The 25467-nt window shown below is 48.2% G+C and overlaps 1 protein-coding gene across 1 annotated transcript in view; it reads left to right on the top strand.

The window, feature by feature from the left end:
* The window catches only part of LOC139421509 (leucine-rich repeat-containing protein 4B-like), a 62784-nt gene extending 42498 nt beyond the window's left edge, over window positions 1-20286 (top strand). The window contains exons 3-4 of the mRNA XM_071172470.1: window positions 15340-15846; window positions 17491-20286. Of these exons, the coding sequence (XP_071028571.1) occupies window positions 15601-15846; window positions 17491-19440 (2196 nt within the window). The 5' untranslated portion in view covers window positions 15340-15600 and the 3' untranslated portion in view covers window positions 19441-20286. The remainder of the gene's footprint in view (window positions 1-15339; window positions 15847-17490) is intronic.
* Window positions 20287-25467: the final 5181 nt, after the last annotated feature.

Below are 25467 nucleotides of genomic sequence, written 5' to 3'. Positions count from 1 at the left end.
ACTGGAACCAGTACCCTACTGGTTCTGGTCTAGAGCTGTGATGGTCCCAGTATCCTACTGGTTCTGTCTAGAGCTGTGACTGTCCCAGTACCCTACTGGTTCTGGTCTAGAGTTTTGACACTTCCAGTACCCTGGTTCTGGTCTAGAGCTGTGAGTGACAGTCCCAGTACCCCACTGGTTCTGGTCTAGAGCTGTGACTGTCCCAGTATCCTACTGGTTCTGGTCTAGAGCTGTGACTGACGGTTCCAGTACACAGTATCTGGTTCTAGAGCTGTGACTGTCCCAGTATCCTACTGGTTCTGGTCTAGAGCTGTGACTGACGGTTCCAGTACACAGTATCTGGTTCTAGAGCTGTTACTGTCCCAGTACCCTACTGGTTCTGGTCTAGAGCTGTGACTGTCCCAGTATCCTACTGGTTCTGGTCTAGAGCTGTGACTGACGGTTCCAGTCCACAGTATCTGGTTCTAGAGCTGTGACTGTCCCAGTATCCTACTGGTTCTGGTGTAGAGCTGTGTGTGACGGTCCCAGTACCCTACTGGTTCTGGTCTAGAACTGTGACTGTCCCAGTACCCTACTGGTTCTGGTCCAGAGCTGTGAGTGACTGTCCCAGTACCCTACTGGTTCTGGTCTAGAGCTGTGTGTGACGGTCCCAGTACCCTACTGGTTCTGGTCTAGAGCTGTGACTGTCCCAGTACCCTACTGGTTCTGGTCTAGAGCTGTGATGGTCCCAGTATCCTACTGGTTCTGGTCTAGAGCTTTGAATGACTGTCCCAGTATCCTACTGGTTCTGGTCTAGAGCTGTGAGTGACTGTCCCAGTATTCTACTGGTTCTGGTCTAGAGGGTAACAGCTCTAGAACCAGATACTGTGTACTGGAACCAGTACCCTACTGGTTCTGGTCTAGAGCTGTGATGGTCCCAGTATCCTACTGGTTCTGTCTAGAGCTGTGACTGTCCCAGTACCCTACTGGTTCTGGTCTAGAGTTTTGACACTCCCAGTACCCTGGTTCTGGTCTAGAGCTGTGAGTGACAGTCCCAGTACCCCACTGGTTCTGGTCTAGAGCTGTGACTGTCCCAGTATCCTACTGGTTCTGGTCTAGAGCTGTGAGTGATGGTCCCAGTACCCTACTGGTTCTGGTCTAGAACTGTGACTGTCCCAGTACCCTACTGGTTCTGGTCTAGAGTTTTGACTGTCCCAGTATCCTACTGGTTCTGGTCTAGAGCTGTGAGTGACGGTCCCAGTACCCCACTGGTTCTGGTCTAGAACTGTGACTGTCCTAGTACCCTACTGGTTCTGGTCTAGAGCTGTGACTGTCCCAGTATCCTACTGGTTCTGGTCTAGAGCTGTAACTGACGGTTCCAGTACACAGTATCTGGTTCTAGAGCTGTGACTGTCCCAGTATCCTACTGGTTCTGGTCTAGAGCTGTGACTGATGGTTCCAGCACACAGTATCTGGTTCTAGAGCTGTGACTGTCCCAGTATCCTACTGGTTCTGGTCTAGAGCTGTGACTGACGGTTCCAGTACACAGTATCTGGTTCTAGAGCTGTGACTGTCCCAGTATCCTACTGGTTCTGTCTAGAGCTGTGACAGTCCCAGTACCCAACTGGTTCTGGTCTAGAGCTGTGACTGTCCCAGTATCCTACTGGTTCTGGTCTAGAGCTGTGAGTGACGGTCCCAGTACCCTACTGGTTCTGGTCTAGAACTGTGACTGTCCCAGTACCCCACTGGTTCTGGTCTAGAACTGTGACTGTCCCAGTACCCTACTGGTTCTGGTCTAGAGCTGTGACTGTCCCAGTATCCTACTGGTTCTGGTCTAGAGCTGTGACTGACGGTTCCAGTCCACAGTATCTGGTTCTAGAGCTGTGACTGTCCCAGTATCCTACTGGTTCTGGTGTAGAGCTGTGTGTGACGGTCCCAGTACCCTACTGGTTCTGGTCTAGAACTGTGACTGTCCCAGTACCCTACTGGTTCTGGTCTAGAGCTGTGAGTGACTGTCCCAGTACCCTACTGGTTCTGGTCTAGAGCTGTGTGTGACGGTCCCAGTACACCGTATCTGGTTCTGGTCTAGAGCTGTGACTGTCCCAGTACCCTACTGGTTCTGGTCTAGAGCTGTGATGGTCCCAGTATCCTACTGGTTCTGGTCTAGAGCTATGAATGACTGTCCCAGTATCCTACTGGTTCTGGTCTAGAGCTGTGAGTGACTGTCCCAGTATCCTACTGGTTCTGGTCTAGAGGGTAACAGCTCTAGAACCAGATACTGTGTACTGGAACCAGTACCCTACTGGTTCTGGTCTAGAGCTGTGATGGTCCCAGTATTCTACTGGTTCTGTCTAGAGCTGTGACTGTCCAAGTACCCTACTGGTTCTGGTCTAGAGTTTTGACACTCCCAGTACCCTGGTTCTGGTCTAGAGCTGTGAGTGACAGTCCCAGTACCCCACTGGTTCTGGTCTAGAGCTGTGACTGTCCCAGTATCCTACTGGTTCTGGTCTAGAGCTGTGACTGACGGTTCCAGTACACAGTATCTGGTTCTAGAGCTGTTACTGTCCCAGTACCCTACTGGTTCTGGTCTAGAGCTGTGACTGTCCCAGTATCCTACTGGTTCTGGTCTAGAGCTGTGACTGACGGTTCCAGTCCACAGTATCTGGTTCTAGAGCTGTGACTGTCCCAGTATCCTACTGGTTCTGGTGTAGAGCTGTGTGTGACGGTCCCAGTACCCTACTGGTTCTGGTCTAGAACTGTGACTGTCCCAGTACCCTACTGGTTCTGGTCCAGAGCTGTGAGTGACTGTCCCAGTACCCTACTGGTTCTGGTCTAGAGCTGTGTGTGACGGTCCCAGTACCCTACTGGTTCTGGTCTAGAGCTGTGACTGTCCCAGTACCCTACTGGTTCTGGTCTAGAGCTGTGATGGTCCCAGTATCCTACTGGTTCTGGTCTAGAGCTATGAATGACTGTCCCAGTATCCTACTGGTTCTGGTCTAGAGCTGTGAGTGACTGTCCCAGTATTCTACTGGTTCTGGTCTAGAGGGTAACAGCTCTAGAACCAGATACTGTGTACTGGAACCAGTACCCTACTGGTTCTGGTCTAGAGCTGTGATGGTCCCAGTATCCTACTGGTTCTGTCTAGAGCTGTGACTGTCCCAGTACCCTACTGGTTCTGGTCTAGAGTTTTGACACTCCCAGTACCCTGGTTCTGGTCTAGAGCTGTGAGTGACAGTCCCAGTACCCCACTGGTTCTGGTCTAGAGCTGTGACTGTCCCAGTATCCTACTGGTTCTGGTCTAGAGCTGTGAGTGATGGTCCCAGTACCCTACTGGTTCTGGTCTAGAACTGTGACTGTCCCAGTACCCTACTGGTTCTGGTCTAGAGTTTTGACTGTCCCAGTATCCTACTGGTTCTGGTCTAGAGCTGTGAGTGACGGTCCCAGTACCCCACTGGTTCTGGTCTAGAACTGTGACTGTCCTAGTACCCTACTGGTTCTGGTCTAGAGCTGTGACTGTCCCAGTATCCTACTGGTTCTGGTCTAGAGCTGTGACTGACGGTTCCAGTACACAGTATCTGGTTCTAGAGCTCTTACTGTCCCAGTACCCTACTGGTTCTGGTCTAGAGCTGTGACTGTCCCAGTATCCTACTGGTTCTGGTCTAGAGCTGTAACGGACGGTTCCAGTACACAGTATCTGGTTCTAGAGCTGTGACTGTCCCAGTATCCTACTGGTTCTGGTCTAGAGCTGTGACTGATGGTTCCAGCACACAGTATCTGGTTCTAGAGCTGTGACTGTCCCAGTATCCTACTGGTTCTGGTCTAGAGCTGTGACTGACGGTTCCAGTACACAGTATCTGGTTCTAGAGCTGTGACTGTCCCAGTATCCTACTGGTTCTGTCTAGAGCTGTGACAGTCCCAGTACCCAACTGGTTCTGGTCTAGAGCTGTGACTGTCCCAGTATCCTACTGGTTCTGGTCTAGAGCTGTGAGTGACGGTCCCAGTACCCTACTGGTTCTGGTCTAGAACTGTGACTGTCCCAGTACCCCACTGGTTCTGGTCTAGAACTGTGACTGTCCCAGTACCCTACTGGTTCTGGTCTAGAGCTGTGACTGTCCCAGTATCCTACTGGTTCTGGTCTAGAGCTGTGACTGACGGTTCCAGTACACAGTATCTGGTTCTAGAGCTGTGACTGTCCCAGTATCCTACTGGTTCTGGTCTAGAGCTGTGACTGACGGTTCCAGTACACAGTATCTGGTTCTAGAGCTGTTACTGTCCCAGTACCCTACTGGTTCTGGTCTAGAGCTGTGACTGTCCCAGTATCCTACTGGTTCTGGTCTAGAGCTGTGACTGACGGTTCCAGTCCACAGTATCTGGTTCTAGAGCTGTGACTGTCCCAGTATCCTACTGGTTCTGGTGTAGAGCTGTGTGTGACGGTCCCAGTACCCTACTGGTTCTGGTCTAGAACTGTGACTGTCCCAGTACCCTACTGGTTCTGGTCCAGAGCTGTGAGTGACTGTCCCAGTACCCTACTGGTTCTGGTCTAGAGCTGTGTGTGACGGTCCCAGTACCCTACTGGTTCTGGTCTAGAGCTGTGACTGTCCCAGTACCCTACTGGTTCTGGTCTAGAGCTGTGATGGTCCCAGTATCCTACTGGTTCTGGTCTAGAGCTATGAATGACTGTCCCAGTATCCTACTGGTTCTGGTCTAGAGCTGTGAGTGACTGTCCCAGTATTCTACTGGTTCTGGTCTAGAGGGTAACAGCTCTAGAACCAGATACTGTGTACTGGAACCAGTACCCTACTGGTTCTGGTCTAGAGCTGTGATGGTCCCAGTATCCTACTGGTTCTGTCTAGAGCTGTGACTGTCCCAGTACCCTACTGGTTCTGGTCTAGAGTTTTGACACTCCCAGTACCCTGGTTCTGGTCTAGAGCTGTGAGTGACAGTCCCAGTACCCCACTGGTTCTGGTCTAGAGCTGTGACTGTCCCAGTATCCTACTGGTTCTGGTCTAGAGCTGTGAGTGATGGTCCCAGTACCCTACTGGTTCTGGTCTAGAACTGTGACTGTCCCAGTACCCTACTGGTTCTGGTCTAGAGTTTTGACTGTCCCAGTATCCTACTGGTTCTGGTCTAGAGCTGTGAGTGACTGTCCCAGTACCCCACTGGTTCTGGTCTAGAACTGTGACTGTCCTAGTACCCTACTGGTTCTGGTCTAGAGCTGTGACTGTCCCAGTATCCTACTGGTTCTGGTCTAGAGCTGTGACTGACGGTTCCAGTACACAGTATCTGGTTCTAGAGCTCTTACTGTCCCAGTACCCTACTGGTTCTGGTCTAGAGCTGTGACTGTCCCAGTATCCTACTGGTTCTGGTCTAGAGCTGTAACTGACGGTTCCAGTACACAGTATCTGGTTCTAGAGCTGTGACTGTCCCAGTATCCTACTGGTTCTGGTCTAGAGCTGTGACTGATGGTTCCAGCACACAGTATCTGGTTCTAGAGCTGTGACTGTCCCAGTATCCTACTGGTTCTGGTCTAGAGCTGTGACTGACGGTTCCAGTACACAGTATCTGGTTCTAGAGCTGTGACTGTCCCAGTATCCTACTGGTTCTGTCTAGAGCTGTGACAGTCCCAGTACCCAACTGGTTCTGGTCTAGAGCTGTGACTGTCCCAGTATCCTACTGGTTCTGGTCTAGAGCTGTGAGTGACGGTCCCAGTACCCTACTGGTTCTGGTCTAGAACTGTGACTGTCCCAGTACCCCACTGGTTCTGGTCTAGAACTGTGACTGTCCCAGTACCCTACTGGTTCTGGTCTAGAGCTGTGACTGTCCCAGTATCCTACTGGTTCTGGTCTAGAGCTGTGACTGACGGTTCCAGTCCACAGTATCTGGTTCTAGAGCTGTGACTGTCCCAGTATCCTACTGGTTCTGGTGTAGAGCTGTGTGTGACGGTCCCAGTACCCTACTGGTTCTGGTCTAGAACTGTGACTGTCCCAGTACCCTACTGGTTCTGGTCTAGAGCTGTGAGTGACTGTCCCAGTACCCTACTGGTTCTGGTCTAGAGCTGTGTGTGACGGTCCCAGTACACCGTATCTGGTTCTGGTCTAGAGCTGTGACTGTCCCAGTACCCTACTGGTTCTGGTCTAGAGCTGTGATGGTCCCAGTATCCTACTGGTTCTGGTCTAGAGCTATGAATGACTGTCCCAGTATCCTACTGGTTCTGGTCTAGAGCTGTGAGTGACTGTCCCAGTATCCTACTGGTTCTGGTCTAGAGGGTAACAGCTCTAGAACCAGATACTGTGTACTGGAACCAGTACCCTACTGGTTCTGGTCTAGAGCTGTGATGGTCCCAGTATTCTACTGGTTCTGTCTAGAGCTGTGACTGTCCAAGTACCCTACTGGTTCTGGTCTAGAGTTTTGACACTCCCAGTACCCTGGTTCTGGTCTAGAGCTGTGAGTGACAGTCCCAGTACCCCACTGGTTCTGGTCTAGAGCTGTGACTGTCCCAGTATCCTACTGGTTCTGGTCTAGAGCTGTGACTGACGGTTCCAGTACACAGTATCTGGTTCTAGAGCTGTTACTGTCCCAGTACCCTACTGGTTCTGGTCTAGAGCTGTGACTGTCCCAGTATCCTACTGGTTCTGGTCTAGAGCTGTGACTGACGGTTCCAGTCCACAGTATCTGGTTCTAGAGCTGTGACTGTCCCAGTATCCTACTGGTTCTGGTGTAGAGCTGTGTGTGACGGTCCCAGTACCCTACTGGTTCTGGTCTAGAACTGTGACTGTCCCAGTACCCTACTGGTTCTGGTCCAGAGCTGTGAGTGACTGTCCCAGTACCCTACTGGTTCTGGTCTAGAGCTGTGTGTGACGGTCCCAGTACCCTACTGGTTCTGGTCTAGAGCTGTGACTGTCCCAGTACCCTACTGGTTCTGGTCTAGAGCTGTGATGGTCCCAGTATCCTACTGGTTCTGGTCTAGAGCTATGAATGACTGTCCCAGTATCCTACTGGTTCTGGTCTAGAGCTGTGAGTGACTGTCCCAGTATTCTACTGGTTCTGGTCTAGAGGGTAACAGCTCTAGAACCAGATACTGTGTACTGGAACCAGTACCCTACTGGTTCTGGTCTAGAGCTGTGATGGTCCCAGTATCCTACTGGTTCTGTCTAGAGCTGTGACTGTCCCAGTACCCTACTGGTTCTGGTCTAGAGTTTTGACACTCCCAGTACCCTGGTTCTGGTCTAGAGCTGTGAGTGACAGTCCCAGTACCCCACTGGTTCTGGTCTAGAGCTGTGACTGTCCCAGTATCCTACTGGTTCTGGTCTAGAGCTGTGAGTGATGGTCCCAGTACCCTACTGGTTCTGGTCTAGAACTGTGACTGTCCCAGTACCCTACTGGTTCTGGTCTAGAGTTTTGACTGTCCCAGTATCCTACTGGTTCTGGTCTAGAGCTGTGAGTGACGGTCCCAGTACCCCACTGGTTCTGGTCTAGAACTGTGACTGTCCTAGTACCCTACTGGTTCTGGTCTAGAGCTGTGACTGTCCCAGTATCCTACTGGTTCTGGTCTAGAGCTGTGACTGACGGTTCCAGTACACAGTATCTGGTTCTAGAGCTCTTACTGTCCCAGTACCCTACTGGTTCTGGTCTAGAGCTGTGACTGTCCCAGTATCCTACTGGTTCTGGTCTAGAGCTGTAACGGACGGTTCCAGTACACAGTATCTGGTTCTAGAGCTGTGACTGTCCCAGTATCCTACTGGTTCTGGTCTAGAGCTGTGACTGATGGTTCCAGCACACAGTATCTGGTTCTAGAGCTGTGACTGTCCCAGTATCCTACTGGTTCTGGTCTAGAGCTGTGACTGACGGTTCCAGTACACAGTATCTGGTTCTAGAGCTGTGACTGTCCCAGTATCCTACTGGTTCTGTCTAGAGCTGTGACAGTCCCAGTACCCAACTGGTTCTGGTCTAGAGCTGTGACTGTCCCAGTATCCTACTGGTTCTGGTCTAGAGCTGTGAGTGACGGTCCCAGTACCCTACTGGTTCTGGTCTAGAACTGTGACTGTCCCAGTACCCCACTGGTTCTGGTCTAGAACTGTGACTGTCCCAGTACCCTACTGGTTCTGGTCTAGAGCTGTGACTGTCCCAGTATCCTACTGGTTCTGGTCTAGAGCTGTGACTGACGGTTCCAGTCCACAGTATCTGGTTCTAGAGCTGTGACTGTCCCAGTATCCTACTGGTTCTGGTGTAGAGCTGTGTGTGACGGTCCCAGTACCCTACTGGTTCTGGTCTAGAACTGTGACTGTCCCAGTACCCTACTGGTTCTGGTCTAGAGCTGTGAGTGACTGTCCCAGTACCCTACTGGTTCTGGTCTAGAGCTGTGTGTGACGGTCCCAGTACACCGTATCTGGTTCTGGTCTAGAGCTGTGACTGTCCCAGTACCCTACTGGTTCTGGTCTAGAGCTGTGATGGTCCCAGTATCCTACTGGTTCTGGTCTAGAGCTATGAATGACTGTCCCAGTATCCTACTGGTTCTGGTCTAGAGCTGTGAGTGACTGTCCCAGTATCCTACTGGTTCTGGTCTAGAGGGTAACAGCTCTAGAACCAGATACTGTGTACTGGAACCAGTACCCTACTGGTTCTGGTCTAGAGCTGTGATGGTCCCAGTATTCTACTGGTTCTGTCTAGAGCTGTGACTGTCCAAGTACCCTACTGGTTCTGGTCTAGAGTTTTGACCCTCCCAGTACCCTGGTTCTGGTCTAGAGCTGTGAGTGACAGTCCCAGTACCCCACTGGTTCTGGTCTAGAGCTGTGACTGTCCCAGTATCCTACTGGTTCTGGTCTAGAGCTGTGACTGACGGTTCCAGTACACAGTATCTGGTTCTAGAGCTGTTACTGTCCCAGTACCCTACTGGTTCTGGTCTAGAGCTGTGACTGTCCCAGTATCCTACTGGTTCTGGTCTAGAGCTGTGACTGACGGTTCCAGTCCACAGTATCTGGTTCTAGAGCTGTGACTGTCCCAGTATCCTACTGGTTCTGGTGTAGAGCTGTGTGTGACGGTCCCAGTACCCTACTGGTTCTGGTCTAGAACTGTGACTGTCCCAGTACCCTACTGGTTCTGGTCCAGAGCTGTGAGTGACTGTCCCAGTACCCTACTGGTTCTGGTCTAGAGCTGTGTGTGACGGTCCCAGTACCCTACTGGTTCTGGTCTAGAGCTGTGACTGTCCCAGTACCCTACTGGTTCTGGTCTAGAGCTGTGATGGTCCCAGTATCCTACTGGTTCTGGTCTAGAGCTATGAATGACTGTCCCAGTATCCTACTGGTTCTGGTCTAGAGCTGTGAGTGACTGTCCCAGTATTCTACTGGTTCTGGTCTAGAGGGTAACAGCTCTAGAACCAGATACTGTGTACTGGAACCAGTACCCTACTGGTTCTGGTCTAGAGCTGTGATGGTCCCAGTATCCTACTGGTTCTGTCTAGAGCTGTGACTGTCCCAGTACCCTACTGGTTCTGGTCTAGAGTTTTGACACTCCCAGTACCCTGGTTCTGGTCTAGAGCTGTGAGTGACAGTCCCAGTACCCCACTGGTTCTGGTCTAGAGCTGTGACTGTCCCAGTATCCTACTGGTTCTGGTCTAGAGCTGTGAGTGATGGTCCCAGTACCCTACTGGTTCTGGTCTAGAACTGTGACTGTCCCAGTACCCTACTGGTTCTGGTCTAGAGTTTTGACTGTCCCAGTATCCTACTGGTTCTGGTCTAGAGCTGTGAGTGACGGTCCCAGTACCCCACTGGTTCTGGTCTAGAACTGTGACTGTCCTAGTACCCTACTGGTTCTGGTCTAGAGCTGTGACTGTCCCAGTATCCTACTGGTTCTGGTCTAGAGCTGTGACTGACGGTTCCAGTACACAGTATCTGGTTCTAGAGCTCTTACTGTCCCAGTACCCTACTGGTTCTGGTCTAGAGCTGTGACTGTCCCAGTATCCTACTGGTTCTGGTCTAGAGCTGTAACGGACGGTTCCAGTACACAGTATCTGGTTCTAGAGCTGTGACTGTCCCAGTATCCTACTGGTTCTGGTCTAGAGCTGTGACTGATGGTTCCAGCACACAGTATCTGGTTCTAGAGCTGTGACTGTCCCAGTATCCTACTGGTTCTGGTCTAGAGCTGTGACTGACGGTTCCAGTACACAGTATCTGGTTCTAGAGCTGTGACTGTCCCAGTATCCTACTGGTTCTGTCTAGAGCTGTGACAGTCCCAGTACCCAACTGGTTCTGGTCTAGAGCTGTGACTGTCCCAGTATCCTACTGGTTCTGGTCTAGAGCTGTGAGTGACGGTCCCAGTACCCTACTGGTTCTGGTCTAGAACTGTGACTGTCCCAGTACCCCACTGGTTCTGGTCTAGAACTGTGACTGTCCCAGTACCCTACTGGTTCTGGTCTAGAGCTGTGACTGTCCCAGTATCCTACTGGTTCTGGTCTAGAGCTGTGACTGACGGTTCCAGTCCACAGTATCTGGTTCTAGAGCTGTGACTGTCCCAGTATCCTACTGGTTCTGGTGTAGAGCTGTGTGTGACGGTCCCAGTACCCTACTGGTTCTGGTCTAGAACTGTGACTGTCCCAGTACCCTACTGGTTCTGGTCTAGAGCTGTGAGTGACTGTCCCAGTACCCTACTGGTTCTGGTCTAGAGCTGTGTGTGACGGTCCCAGTACACCGTATCTGGTTCTGGTCTAGAGCTGTGACTGTCCCAGTACCCTACTGGTTCTGGTCTAGAGCTGTGATGGTCCCAGTATCCTACTGGTTCTGGTCTAGAGCTATGAATGACTGTCCCAGTATCCTACTGGTTCTGGTCTAGAGCTGTGAGTGACTGTCCCAGTATCCTACTGGTTCTGGTCTAGAGGGTAACAGCTCTAGAACCAGATACTGTCTACTGGAACCAGTACCCTACTGGTTCTGGTCTAGAGCTGTGATGGTCCCAGTATTCTACTGGTTCTGTCTAGAGCTGTGACTGTCCAAGTACCCTACTGGTTCTGGTCTAGAGTTTTGACACTCCCAGTACCCTGGTTCTGGTCTAGAGCTGTGAGTGACAGTCCCAGTACCCCACTGGTTCTGGTCTAGAGCTGTGACTGTCCCAGTATCCTACTGGTTCTGGTCTAGAGCTGCGAGTGACGGTCCCAGTACCCTACTGGTTCTGGTCTAGAACTGTGACTGTCCCAGTACCCTATTGGTTCTGGTCTAGAGTTTTGACTGTCCCAGTATCCTACTGGTTCTGGTCTAGAGCTGTGACTGTCCCAGTACCCTACTGGTTCTGGTCTAGAGCTGTGATGGTCCTAGTATCCTACTGGTTCTGGTCTAGTGCTATGAATGACTTTCCCAGTATCCTACTGGTTCTGGTCTAGAGCTGTGAGTGACTGTCCCAGTATCCTACTGGTTCTGGTCTAGAGGGTAACAGCTCTAGAACCAGATACTGTGTACTGGAACCAGTACCCTACTGGTTCTGGTCTAGAGCTGTGATGGTCCCAGTATCCTACTGGTTCTGTCTAGAGCTGTGACTGTCCCAGTACCCTACTGGTTCTGGTCTAGAGTTTTGACACTCCCAGTACCCTGGTTCTGGTCTAGAGCTGTGAGTGACAGTCCCAGTACCCCACTGGTTCTGGTCTAGAGCTGTGACTGTCCCAGTATCCTACTGGTTCTGGTCTAGAGCTGTGAGTGACGGTCCCAGTACCCTACTGGTTCTGGTCTAGAACTGTGACTGTCCCAGTACCCTACTGGTTCTGGTCTAGAGCTGTGAGTGACTGTCCCAGTACCCTACTGGTTCTGGTCTAGAGCTGTGTGTGACGGTCCCAGTACCCTACTGGTTCTGGTCTAGAGCTGTGACTGTCCCAGTACCCTACTGGTTCTGGTCTAGAGCTGTGATGGTCCCAGTATCCTACTGGTTCTGGTCTAGAGCTATGAATGACTGTCCCAGTATCCTACTGGTTCTGGTCTAGAGCTGTGAGTGACTGTCCCAGTATCCTACTGGTTCTGGTCTAGAGGGTAACAGCTCTAGAACCAGATACTGTGTACTGGAACCAGTACCCTACTGGTTCTAGTCTAGAGCTGTGATGGTCCCAGTATCCTACTGGTTCTGGTCTAGAGTTTTGACACTCCCAGTACCCTGGTTCTGGTCTAGAGCTGTGAGTGACAGTCCCAGTACCCCACTGGTTCTGGTCTAGAGCTGTGACTGTCCCAGTATCCTACTGTTTCTGGTCTAGAGCTGTGAGTGACGGTCCCAGTACCCTACTGGTTCTGGTCTAGAACTGTGACTGTCCCAGTACCCTACTGGTTCTGGTCTAGAGTTTTGACTGTCCCAGTATCCTACTGGTTCTGGTCTAGAGCTGTGAGTGACGGTCCCAGTACCCCACTGGTTCTGGTCTAGAACTGTGACTGTCCCAGTACCCTACTGGTTCTGGTCTAGAGCTGTGACTGTCCCAGTATCCTACTGGTTCTGGTCTAGAGCTGTGACTGACGGTTCCAGTACACAGTATCTGGTTCTAGACCTGTGACTGTCCCAGTATCCTACTGGATCTGGTCTAGAGCTGTGACTGACGGTTCCAGTACACCGTATCTGGTTCTAGAGCTGTGACTGTCCCAGCAGCAGCAGGTCAGGACCGGACCTGTGTCCTGTTCACTTCTATCACACAGAGATGGTGCTGGAGATATGATTTATCACGGTGTCCTTGTTTGTGTTTTAATGTCATTGCACTCTGCGTACAAATTATTGATCAATCTCACCCCTCTTTTGCTCCCTCTTTCTTTCTCCTTCTCTCTTTCCCTACTCATCTCCGTTCAGTGAGAGAAATCTCTTCTGTGCACCCATATCCATCTTTTTAAATGAATTATTCTGTATTGTCTTTCCCCTCCATCTCTCCATTACTCTCTCTGTTTTATATGCATCTCTGTGTTGTTGTTCCCCTCCCTCCATCTCTGTCTACTTTATATTAATCTCTCTATTGAGTCTTTTCCCTCCCTCCCTCCCTCCCTCCCTCCCTCCCTCCCTCCCTCCCTCTATCTATCTATCTATCTATCTATCTATCTATCTATCTATCTATCTATCTATCTATCTATCTATCTATCTATCTATCTATCTATCTATCTATCTATCTATCTATCTATCTATCTATCTATCTATCTATCTATCTATCTATCTAATCTTCTCCCCCCCCTCTCTCTGAGGTTATTCATATTAATGCCTCTCTCTCTATTTTTTCCTCCTACTTTTTAATCTTTAGTTTTTTCTTACTCCATCTTTTCCTCTCTCTACGACCATTATCGTTTTCATTCCCTCAACTATTTCTCTCTCTCCTCTGCTTCTGCCCCTCTAGCATCCCTCTCACTCCCTCTACTCCATCCATCTATCTTTATCTCCCTCTATCCCCAATATCTTGTTCTTTCTCTACCCCCCCTCTCTCCTCTGCTTCTGCCCCTCTAGCCCCTCTCACTCCCTCTACTCCATCCATCTATCTTTATCTCCCTCTCTTTCTCCCTCTATCCCCAATATCTTGCTCTCTCTCTCTCTCTCTCTCGTGCTCTCTCTCACTCTCTCTTGCCTTCTCTCCCTCTATCCCCAATCTCTTTCTTTCTCTCTCTCTCTCTCTCTCTCTCTCTCTCTCTCTCTCTCTCTCTCTCTCTCTCTCGCTCTCTCTTGCCTTCTCTCCCTCTCTCCCCAATATCTTGTTCTTTCTCTACCCCTCTCTCATCTCTCTCTCTGTTTCACTATCTCTCTCTCCCACTTTGCCCAACCTCTTGTTCTTTCTCTCTCTCCCTCTCTCTCTTCTCTCTCTTTCGCTCTTTCACTTCCCCCCCTCCTTCGCTCTCCCATTGCCTCTCTGCAACTGTTCAGTTTTCATCTATTACTGTAGTGTTGATAATTCCCTTCTCTTCATTCAGCTGTACAGTCATCTATCAGATTAATAATTCCTCTCTCTCCCTTTCTCTCTCTCAATCTCTCCTCTTGTTTTTTTCCCTGAGCCAAGTGTGAATGCCAAGTGTGTGAAATGTATTTGCGTGTCAGAGTCCCATCATTACAGCCATCATCATTAATAATAGTGGACTCTGTATGCCCTTATTTAAGGTTATTCAGGTTTAAGTGACCTGCAGAGGGAGAGCAATTCTCCTTCGCTGGCTCCAGGAGCCTGGGTAGAGTTAACCATCTATCAGTGTTAAGGAAGACTGCACCCTTCACCACCATTCTGTGGCCCCTAGAGCATGTAATATAGAGCCAGTATGGAAATAGAATTAGTACTGTCAATCCAATACCCGTGCAATGCTAATAGAGAGAGGATTTGGGTTGAAGTCACAACTCAGTGTTTGGACACTGGGATTTAAAGACATGCTCTGGAACTTTTTTAAATCTCCCGCTTTGGGCTTGATGTGTCAATGTGTAGTTCATATATGCATAATATATGAGCAGAATTACTGTCTTACCTCAATTAGCGACAAAATCCCTAGTTTGAAGGCTGTACTGCGCCATTTCCCTACATTTTCCCCCTTTTGGGCCAGCCCCCTAGCAATTTGAGTTCTAACCAATGAGCTTCAGCCCCTCGCCATTTGAGTGACAGCTAGCAAGAGGCACACACACAGAGAGAGAGAGCGCAATGACATGGTGCACATATCTACTCAAACAGTATGTGACGTAGTACGCAATTTTCGGGGACCACTTTTGGATCGTGAGCTTTACTTTCAGAACTACTGGCTAAAAAGTATACAAAAGTACCAGAGAATCTCTTTAAACAATATTATTGGTATTGTACTGTCATCCTGAGAACTGTTGTCTTGAACGCGTGAGTGCATATACTGTAGAACCAATTCATGAATAACATAGTCATGAGTGTTAGGATTACAATATTACTTTTCATTCCAAGGGCGGACAGTAACCTGAAATGCATGATCCAGAGTTGCAATATTGTAAAGATGTCTATTGTTTGATGACACTGCTGTTCACTACAGTGATTTGCTGTAAAACTTGACCTTCACTAATGAGCAATGACACGCACCTTTTAAGGCTTCTCAAGTTATGCACAGGATCCACAGTCCTTTCAGAATAACTTATACCTGGAAGAATATTGAATTTTCCATCAGTTCTGCTCAGTGTAAATGTTTCTAAACAATTGGACGAGCATAATATACTGTACTATTTCTAATGTATGTGTTCTCTCTCTCTGTCTCTCTCTCTCTGTCTCTCTCTCTCTGTCTCTCTCTCTCTCTCTCTCTCTCTCTCTCTCTCTCTGTGTGTCTCTCTCTCTCTCTCTCTCTCTCTCTCTCTCTCTGTCTCTCTCTCTCTCTCTCTCTCTCTCTCTCTCTCTCTCTCTCTCTATGTCTCTCTCTCTCTCTCTCTCTCTCTCTCACACAGTAACTCGTGGATTCTTCTCAAAGGCCCCACTCAAATCCCTAGACGACAGAAAAAAAGGAGTAACATCTGTTTATGCACATATTTCTGTTAAACCCCCCTGGAAAAAACAGAGATAGACAGAAGATAAAACACCTTTAAAAATGAAACATTAAAAGGAACAAATTGCCACTGGAGAAACTAAGCAAAGTCAACCTGGTTGAGGAATCCATCATCTTGGGATCAACATCTTCGGAGAAAGGACAGGGTCATGTCCCAGTTGCCATGCGCATCACCACGGTGACCTGCCTTCCCTGCCCCTCTCCCCTCCTCCTCCTATTGGTCCAGCTGCTACTGCGGCTCCTCCTCTCTGGGCCAGAATTTGTAGAGGCCGCCTCCCCCTGCCCCACCCATTGCAGCTGCTCCAATCAGGCCAGTCGAGTCATCTGTACAAGACAGAGTCTGGATGGGGTGCCTGAGAGCATATCAGTCAACACACGATACCTCAACCTGCAGGAGAATTCAATAGAGGTAAATATGGACTGTGCTGAGCATTATCCACTATGTTAATTTCTTTTGTTTGACTGTGTGTGTGTGTGTGTTTGTGTGCGTGCATGCCCATGCATGAGTGTGTGCGTGTGCATGTACTGTATGTTGGTAAGCATTATGTAAATGCCTGTTTTTATATACTTGTTTCAATGTAATTACCTGTCATTCACTCATAATTACCATGGAATAATGCCTATGTTCTACAAGTGTTCCCCAACCGTTTTGCAATTGAAATGGAGGTCATGTTAATATGTAAATCAAACAGTAACACAGCAAACAGCAAAAAAACAGGAACACATGTGTTAGCAGATTGTATGTCAGAACCCCAAGGTAGTTGTTGTGGTTTTACAGCTGCACTGGGACTCTCCATTTAACCCCAGCTTCCCAATGTGAATGTCCTCAGCATGTCAGCCGTGTAATAGAAGACATATTCCCGCTGTTTTCAGTTTATGTATTTAGGAACTTTGCGCTCAGAAATGTGCTGCACTCCAGAAATGTCCAGACAACTTCACAGACACGAGGTTACTGAATACGCTAAGTCCATTTGTGAATTTGGATACAGAGTGTTTTAGGCCAATGCTCATTTAGTTTTGGCAAAGTTTGTGGCAAATCAGTAAAGTGACTGCAGAGAGAGGAAGTGGACAAACAGCCATTCTATCTCACTCAGAAAGGCAGATGATTGAACTGTATATGATGGCTACAGAAGGAAAAGGGAACATCAACCCTCATGGTTTGGTCTTATGAGTTAAAGAGATGCAGCTTGTTAAAATATGAAATAAAGAAATAATAACACTATTCATTACACTTCCCTCTTAGCCAACGGATTCTGATTGGATTTGTTGTATCCCGAAGCCCCACTTGAAATGATTAAAAATCTAAAAATATTGTAACACCTGGAGGCATCCTAGATTCTCTGGTTTATTTTTTCTCTTCTCTCCCCCAAGTACCCTGAGAGTAAAGCTTTGACAGCTCCCACTCCCCTCTTAAACACCCCCACCCTCCCTATCACCCTCCCCCTCCTGCTCCACATAAGGAGGATGCAGTGGCCTGGCTCCAGGAGCTTCTCACTGCCTCCCTCACTGAGAGCATTGCCCACACATATATCACACAGCCATAGATGACTTGCCTAGTTAAATAAAGGTTAAATAAAACAATTAAAATAGATTTAAAGGGATTTTAGTCCTGCTCACTAGCTGTGTGTCTGATGCCTGGCCAAATGAGCTCCGTTTGGACAGCCCAGATCCAGGGGCCCACCCAGTCCAAGTGCACCAGCAAACATCTTCTCTCTGAGAAAAACAACCATGTCTGTTGTCTGTTCATTTACCAAAACACCACAATTAATAATTTCAGCCTCTGTGTTCATAATTTTTTTGAAGTGTTGTGAATTTTAATTTGGCTCATATCAGTGATTTGAAGTTTTTGTTTTCTCTCGCTGTAAGATTTGAGTTGATGTTCATGTTTATAAAACATTATTGTAATGTTCCGATAGTGTCCCTGCATTCACACCTGTGCTATTGCTTTCACACTCTACCCAGCTGTCACAGCCACTGGAGCTGCACCCTGTTTACACAGTCTAGTCACTCTTCATGTTGTGAGATATTAACATTCTCCCTCTCTCCCCACCAGGTTATCAAGTCAGACACCTTCAAGCACTTGAGGCACCTTGAGATCCTGCAGCTGTCTAAGAACAAAATCAGTCAGATTGAGGTGGGAGCATTCAATGGCCTGCCCAACCTCAATACGCTGGAGCTGTTCGACAACCGCCTCACCCTGGTCCCCTCACAGGCCTTCGAGTACCTCAGCAAGCTGCGGGAGCTGTGGTTACGGAACAACCCCATCGAGACGCTGCCGGGCTACGCCTTCCACCGCGTGCCCTCGCTGCGTCGGCTGGACCTGGGAGAGCTCAAGAAGCTGGACTACATCTCAGACGCCGCCTTCGTGGGCCTGGTCAACCTGCGCTACCTGAACCTGGGCATGTGTGGTCTGAAGGACATCCCCAACCTGACGGCCCTGGTGCGTCTGGAGGAGCTGGAGCTGTCTGGGAACCGTCTGGAGATCATCCGGCCTGGCTCCTTCCAGGGCCTGGTGTCGCTCCGTAAGCTGTGGCTCATGCACTCGCAAGTGAAGGTCATCGAGCGCAACGCCTTCGACGACCTGAAGAACCTGGAGGAGCTCAACCTTTCCCACAACTCCCTGCACTCGCTGCCCCATGACCTCTTCACCCCACTGCACCAGCTGGAGCGGGTGCACCTCAACCACAACCCCTGGGTGTGCAACTGTGACGTGCTGTGGCTCAGCTGGTGGCTGAAGGAGACGGTGCCCAGTAACACTACGTGTTGCGCCCGCTGCCACGCTCCCCCCGGCCTGAAGGGCAGGTACATCGGGGAGCTGGACCAGAGCCACTTCACCTGCTACGCTCCCGTCATCGTGGAGCCGCCCACCGACCTCAACGTTACCGAGGGCATGGCTGCAGAGCTGAAGTGTCGCACGGGCACCACCATGACCTCGGTCAACTGGCTCACGCCCAACGGCACCCTGATGACCCACGGCTCCTACCGTGTCCGGATCTCTGTGCTGCACGATGGTACGCTCAACTTTACCAACGTCACGCTGAGGGATACGGGTCAGTACACCTGCATGGTGACCAATTCAGCTGGCAACACCACGGCAACCGCCGTGCTTAATGTCACTGCCGCCGACGTTGGCGTCAGCTACTTCACTACTGTCACCGTGGAGACGGTGGAGCCCAACGAGGGCCCGACAGTCTACGCTGGCGTCATGAACAGCCACAACGAGTCATACGTCATTACCCCGTCTGGCCACCAGTGGAGGGGGGGGCTCCCTACCACCGCCTCCTCCCTGTCAGCCTGGTCCTTGTCCTCATCCCGGGCCACCCGGCCCACCTTTACTGTGCCCATCACTGCCGAGACGGGCTATTCTGGCCTAGATGACGTGATGAAGACCACCAAGATCATCATTGGCTGCTTTGTGGCCATTACCTTCATGGCAGCCGTGATGCTGGTGGTCTTCTACAAGCTGAGGAAGCAGCACCAGCTGCACAAGCACCACGGCCCCGCCCGCGCCATCGAGATCATCAACGTGGAGGACGAGATTGGCGCCGGTGCCGGTGGACGCGGGAGCGGCATCTCAGGGGGCGGCACCGTCTCTCGGGATGGAGGCGGAGGGGGAGGAGTAGGAGGAGGGCAGAGCCTGAGGATGCATCACCCGGAGATGGTCAACCTGCCCAACCTGGCCAGACAGGAGCACCTCAACCACTACTTCAAGGCCCATCACTTCAACAACAACATGATGGGCCTGGGCATGGGCCTCAACAACAACAACAACCCCTCCCTCTCCCCCTGTTCCCAGAGCACCCCCAACTCCTGCGCACAGGGACCCACCTCCACCAGCGGTGGCACCCCCACGGGTGGCTTGCTGCCCTCCCCTGTGCCCCTGCCCCAGCTGGGCATCCATAGCTCTCTGAAGGGGCTCATGGGGAAAGGCCAGAACCCTCAGATCGAGCCTCTGCTCTTCAAGAGTGGCTCCAAGGAGAATGTGCAAGAGACTCAGATCTGAGAGAAAGAGAGAGAGAGAGAGATGGAAAAAGAGAGAGAGATGAAGAGACAGAAAACAGGGAGATGGAGGGAGAGAGAGGAGTCTGATTGTACTATCCCCATGGCCATATTTCGATAGAAAGTGTAGGCAGGCAGAATATGAAATATTACATAGACATTGCTTTGTATGGTTAGTGCATAGAGAGAGAGAGAGCGAGAGGAGAGATTGTTCTCACACCTCTACTGTGTCTGCTCAACACCCGTCCAAGCATTAACATCTTCTGAGACACTCCAAGACACACACAGACACACACAGCCCGACACAAGGACAGGAACATTCTATCAGCTAACACATACACAGTGCATTATGAGATTGACAACTATGTGCCAAACTTGCGCATGTCTGTGCCAAAGTAAAAGCCCTCGCAATCTATATATCCATCCGCAGCATTCCCAGACTGAATCAGGTGACCAGGTTCAATACCCAGACACAATAAGAATCACCACGGTTATAACTAAATACAGATGACCTCGTATATTACCAGATACAATCCAAGTCACCGTGTATATATAGAGATAAGATCTGAGTCACTATGTTGAAGTAGGCGGATAAGTGTTTGGGACTGTGTCAGAGCAGTACAGGGCTACCCAGACGCACTCTGTGGAACAGGACAGAAAGTAAACCATTGAGCAGAACACAGTTTAGTGTCGGACAACAAGCAATGTGTAGGAAGAGGAAACAACATCAACAACAGTTGTGTTTTACTTAGTGGGCTCAATCTCACTTTCTCCCCTCTTTCACACCTGACTGGCTACTCTCTTTAAAGGAGAGGAAGGTATATGGAGTGAATCGTGGTAAAAAAAAAAATGTAATAGCAAAAAGGACTACGAAAGATACAAATAAACTGTGAAAGTACATATTATATATAAATATATTTTCATTCGAATAAATAAATTATGAAGAATCTTTACCAAGTTTCTGACTAAATAGCCACAGCTTCTGAAGAATATATGAACTGCTGTCATAGCGGTCATCACCATGAAAACTTTGTTTTGCTAGAAACAAGATGGCCGACATTCTGTGCTGGAAAGGGACATATTGTAGTGGAGGCTGTGGATGAGCAAGAGCTAAAATTGGAAACTGGCACAGTATTTGATTGAATTTATTTTGGCTTCATTTTTTGTAGCATCACAAAGCGTTCCCTCTCATGCCACATTTACATAAACAGGGTCATTGGAGAAGGGGGATCTTTACTCTCCATTTAATGAGAACATATGAAATATGATTACAAAACTTCACCCTTTGATACAAACAATATGGATATTGTAATGATGATAATGATGATAATTATAATAATTCAGTAAATGCTTATCAACCGTATACTGTAGATAGCTCTTAAAAGCAGATATAGGTTTAGAATTTTCTCTGATTCAAGTGGTAATATCAAAAATTGCAATGTGATTGGTTTCAACTTCATGCATTCAGTATATCTGTATGCAATATATCATGATATTGAGAACAAATGATTATTATAATTATCATCATTATTACTATTATTATTACTATTGATTATTATTGTTATTATTATCATACACTGAGTGTACAAAACATTAGGAACACCTTCCTAATATTGTGTTGAAGCCCATTTTGCCCTCAGAACAGCCTCAATTGGTCGGGGAATGGACTGCAAGGTGTTAAAAGCGTTCCACAGGGATGCTGGCCCATGTTGACTCCAATGCATCCCACAGTTGTCAAGTTGGCTGGATGTCCTTTGGGTGGTGGACCATTCTTGATACACACAGGAAACTGTTGAGCTTGAAAAACCCGGCAGTGTTGCAGCTATTGACACACTCCAACCTGTGCGCCTGGCACCTACTACCATACCCCATTCAAATTCACCCTCTGAATGGCACACATACACAATCCATGTCTCAATTGTCTCGAGGCTTAAAAATCTGTCTTTAACCTGTCTCCTCCTCTTCATCTATACTGATTGAAGTGGATTTAACAGGTGACATCAATAAGGGATCATAGTCTTCACATGGTCAGTCTATGTCATGGAAAGAGCAGGTGTTCCTAATGTTTTGTACAGTCAGTGTATAGGTGGCAGAGCAGTCTAGTACATCCATATGAAAGTTATGTTCATAATTGATTCAGTGGGGAATGATTTGATTACACATGGAACGATGACGATCCTTTCAACCACCATATTGACTCCCAACAACAGGGGATGGACTGTGTTCCACCAAACACCAACCTGCAGAAACAGGAAATACATGGTCCTCAAAATGGCTGCTCCCACATGGCATCCTCACAGCCCATGCCTCCTCAGAAACTCCTCTGTTTTGTACAACAAAACCAGTCTCAGCCGATCAGGACCCCTCGTTTTATTCTGCTGTGTAAAAGACAGGACATGAACCTTTGACGAAGACTGCTCGTTTGCAGAGGATTATATCAGAACTCAGTGTTCTCATGTGTGAATGGAATTCATGGCAGCAGGGAACTAAAGGAGGACAGCATTTTGAAGCGTTTGAAAGGTAAGAGAAACCTATTCAATGAAAGAGACAGAAAGCCTAGATGAATCATGTGGTGATGGGTGATTTTTTTTTTTTTAAGGAAAAGGACAAATAAATGAAAAATATAGAAACGTATAGATCTCTTTAAAAAAAGCTATTATAAGTGTTTTTTCATTTTGTTTTTTTATCTAGTTTGATTATTTCCTTTTTATCTTTTTTTAAAATCAAGTGTTATCTCAATTGTAATATTGTTATTGTTATTATAATTTGCTAATTACACTGGTTATAATTCTGAAAGATGTTCTGTCAGCAGAAGTTACATTGAAAAATTAAAATACCTGGCACACAAAATGGCGGTTGAACTCTGTGAAACTTGGTGGCATTAGTTTTTTGTGTTTTTTTCCATTTAATTGAAATATCCCTGTTTGTGTGTATCCCTTTGGCTAATACAGCTGTGCTTGAAATGAGACACACAGAATGTGAAATGGCCGGCGAGGGGTCTTTTCCTGCACAAGGAGGTCAGGATAGATCCTGCTTTGATTTACAAGCTTGCTCTCTCTCACTCTGTGATTTTCAGAATGTCATCAGTGCTCCGAGTGTGATTTCGCTAAGTCAACACCCTGTTTCCATGACTACCTACCCTCAGAATAATGCGCCAAACAGCGTCACAGCTTGCATCTCATATGGTGCCTGATGCCCCCTGTCAATCATGTTCCTTTAAGACAACATATCCCTCTACAAGCCGGCCAGTGTTCTTCCAACAGTAGCACATCACCTTTCACACTGTGCCCATATCCTAACACAATGTCCCTGCAGGTTCCTGCCACCAGGTTTCCCTGGCAACTGTTGCAGCTGCGACAGTCCTCATCATATCATCTTGATTTGGGTTTCTGATGCAAATAGGAGGGAACAGACAGTATAGAAGGCTATTAACATATCCATGGTCCTCACAATAGATATTTATATTTTTTCACGGCGCTTACGCAAGTGATTTACACATTCATGTTGCTCATGGAAATAATGAACATATTCCATTGGTTTATTCCAGTGACTTACATGCTGTATCTATATCATCTACACACACGTTTGATTTACTTATGCAGTGATTTACATCATCTATATCACTTCTACATGTTAGTTGCATATTCCTACACCAGTGCTGAACGTATTCATGTACCTTGCACTTGTGATTAACACTCATATCCCATGCACCAGTTATTAACATATTTATTTTCCCAACACCAGGGATCTTTAATCCCCTCACTAGTTATTTACATATGTGTGTGTGCGTGTGTGTGTTCAGTGGTTCTGACAACAACTATTCCCCCAGTACTCTGGATGTGACTCCCTGCCTGTCTTGTCACCTCAGAAGGCATTATGAAGCCTTATGAAACTCTTATGAAGTGTCACAGAGAAGGCTAGAAAGGCTTAGTGGCTGAACAAGTTTTGCCAGTGCCCCTCAGTCCCAGTAACATCACTGCAGTGACTGAGTCACACAGCACTGAACACACACTTAACACTAATGGAAACGCTGTGTTTACTGTGCAGGAAGAGACCCGCTCGCTCAACCATTCAGGGAATAAGTCAAGTGTGTATGTGTGTGTGCGCGTTCAGTTACGGTACCTACAGTAGTATTTTCGATTACTATGGCAACTTGATATTGTTTCCATTATTTAGAATGCAGCTATATCAGTGTGTGTGTGCATGTGCCTGCTAGGTGAGTGTATGTAATGTGTGGGTTGTATAAGGAGGATGCAGAGTGAGAGAGCGAGGGAGGGAGGGGGCCAGTCAGACCTCCATTTTAAATCCCCAGTTTAAAGCAGTTCTCTGTCTGTTTCCCTCTGCTCCAGGCTGTTCTATGATCCTCTCACTGACACTTTAAGTAAAAACGGGATTTCTAGTTAAGCAGGGTTTCCCCCCCCCCTCTCCCCTCTGCCTATTGGGATAAGCCCAAGAGATCAAAGGTCTGCTCTATCACGGCCAGTCTCTTTAGCATTCCACTGGCCTCTGCCTCTCAACTCGTAGTCAATCTGAGGTTACGGGCTTGTGGTCAAGTCGTGTGTCACACTGCCCTAGTTATCCTCACTGTTAAACCAGCCAATCAAGGCTATAGTGTTTCCTAATTGGACAGGGGCCGATGGCCTCGGTTATCTTGACATGTTTGGCTGTTCTAGCTCAGGTCCTGGTCTAATGAGACAATATTAATCAGGCTTTTGATATATTTAGGATGTGATCTTAATTATCTTAATTGGTAGAACCTGCTGTGTTCTGATCAGAGCAGCTTTTTATGTCACCTTTATTTAACCAGGTAGGCCAGTTGAGAACAAGTTCTCATTTACAACTGCGACCTGGCCAAGATAAAGCAAAGCAGTGCGACACAAAGAGCTAAAGAGTTGGGAGGGGATCTTTGTGTTTTTAGATAGTCATGTTTCAGGGGCCTTATTTGTGCTTGAGGTGAGCATAGCCTTGTTTAGGTGAGACAACACCTTTAGGGAACCAGCCAGGTCCACCATTGGAGCTGGTCCCATATGTGGGTGGTGAACAGATGTAAGCCATAGAATTAGTAAGTTGTTGTTATCTTCCCTCGTAGAGTTTAATTTAATTATGTCACCCAACCATTTAAAAATAGTTGTGAAACGACAGTGGAGCTGCTACATTATTGATACTCATAGTGTCAATGATGCATACGCTCCAGCGCCAAATGCAAATGCTCCTCCCAGTTGTCAAGGCCAGAAGTGTCAAACCGCTGTAATTTATAAGCATTATTATTGCTATCATATTTTTTAACGGCCATCAGATGGCCTATGAATACAGACCCGGAGAAACCTTGCAGCTTCTATTGTCACACATCATGATGATGATGATGAGGATGATGGCGACTGAGACGGTGGATCTGTGTGTCTGTAGTCTCTAGTCTCCTAGTTTAACTTTACGTCATTGTCAGACTAGTAGTCAGTGGGTGATTTTATTACTATGACGCAGTCGGTCTTTAGATGGGTTTCAACCACGTCTACATCTACGAGGCTGGTGTTTAGATGGGTTTCAAGCACGTCTACATCTACGAGGCTGGTGTTTAGATGGGTTTCAAGCACGTCTACATCTACGAGGCTGGTGTTTAGATGGGTTTCAAGCACGTCTACATCTACGAGGCTGGTCTTTAGATGGGTTTTAAGCACGTCTACATCTACGAGGCTGGTGTTTAGATGGGTTTCAAGCACGTCTACATCTACGAGGCCGGTGTTTAGATGGGTTTCAAGCACGTCTACATCTACGAGGCTGGTCTTTAGATGGGTTTTAAGCACGTCTACATCTACGAGGCTGGTGTTTAGATGGGTTTCAAGCACGTCTACATCTACGAGGCTGGTGTTTAGATGGGTTTCAAGCACGTCTACATCTACGAGGCCGGTGTTTAGATGGGTTTCAAGCACGTCTACATCTACGAGGCTGGTGTTTAGATGGGTTTCAAGCACGTCTACATCTACGAGGCTGGTGTTTAGATGGGTTTTAAGCACTTCTACATCTACGAGGCTGG

This window comes from Oncorhynchus clarkii, chromosome 12 (genome assembly GCF_045791955.1).
Source record: "Oncorhynchus clarkii lewisi isolate Uvic-CL-2024 chromosome 12, UVic_Ocla_1.0, whole genome shotgun sequence".
Lineage (NCBI taxonomy): Eukaryota > Metazoa > Chordata > Actinopteri > Salmoniformes > Salmonidae > Oncorhynchus > Oncorhynchus clarkii.
Note: the sequence above shows the minus strand (reverse complement) of the source record. Positions and strands in the feature narration are given on the sequence as shown.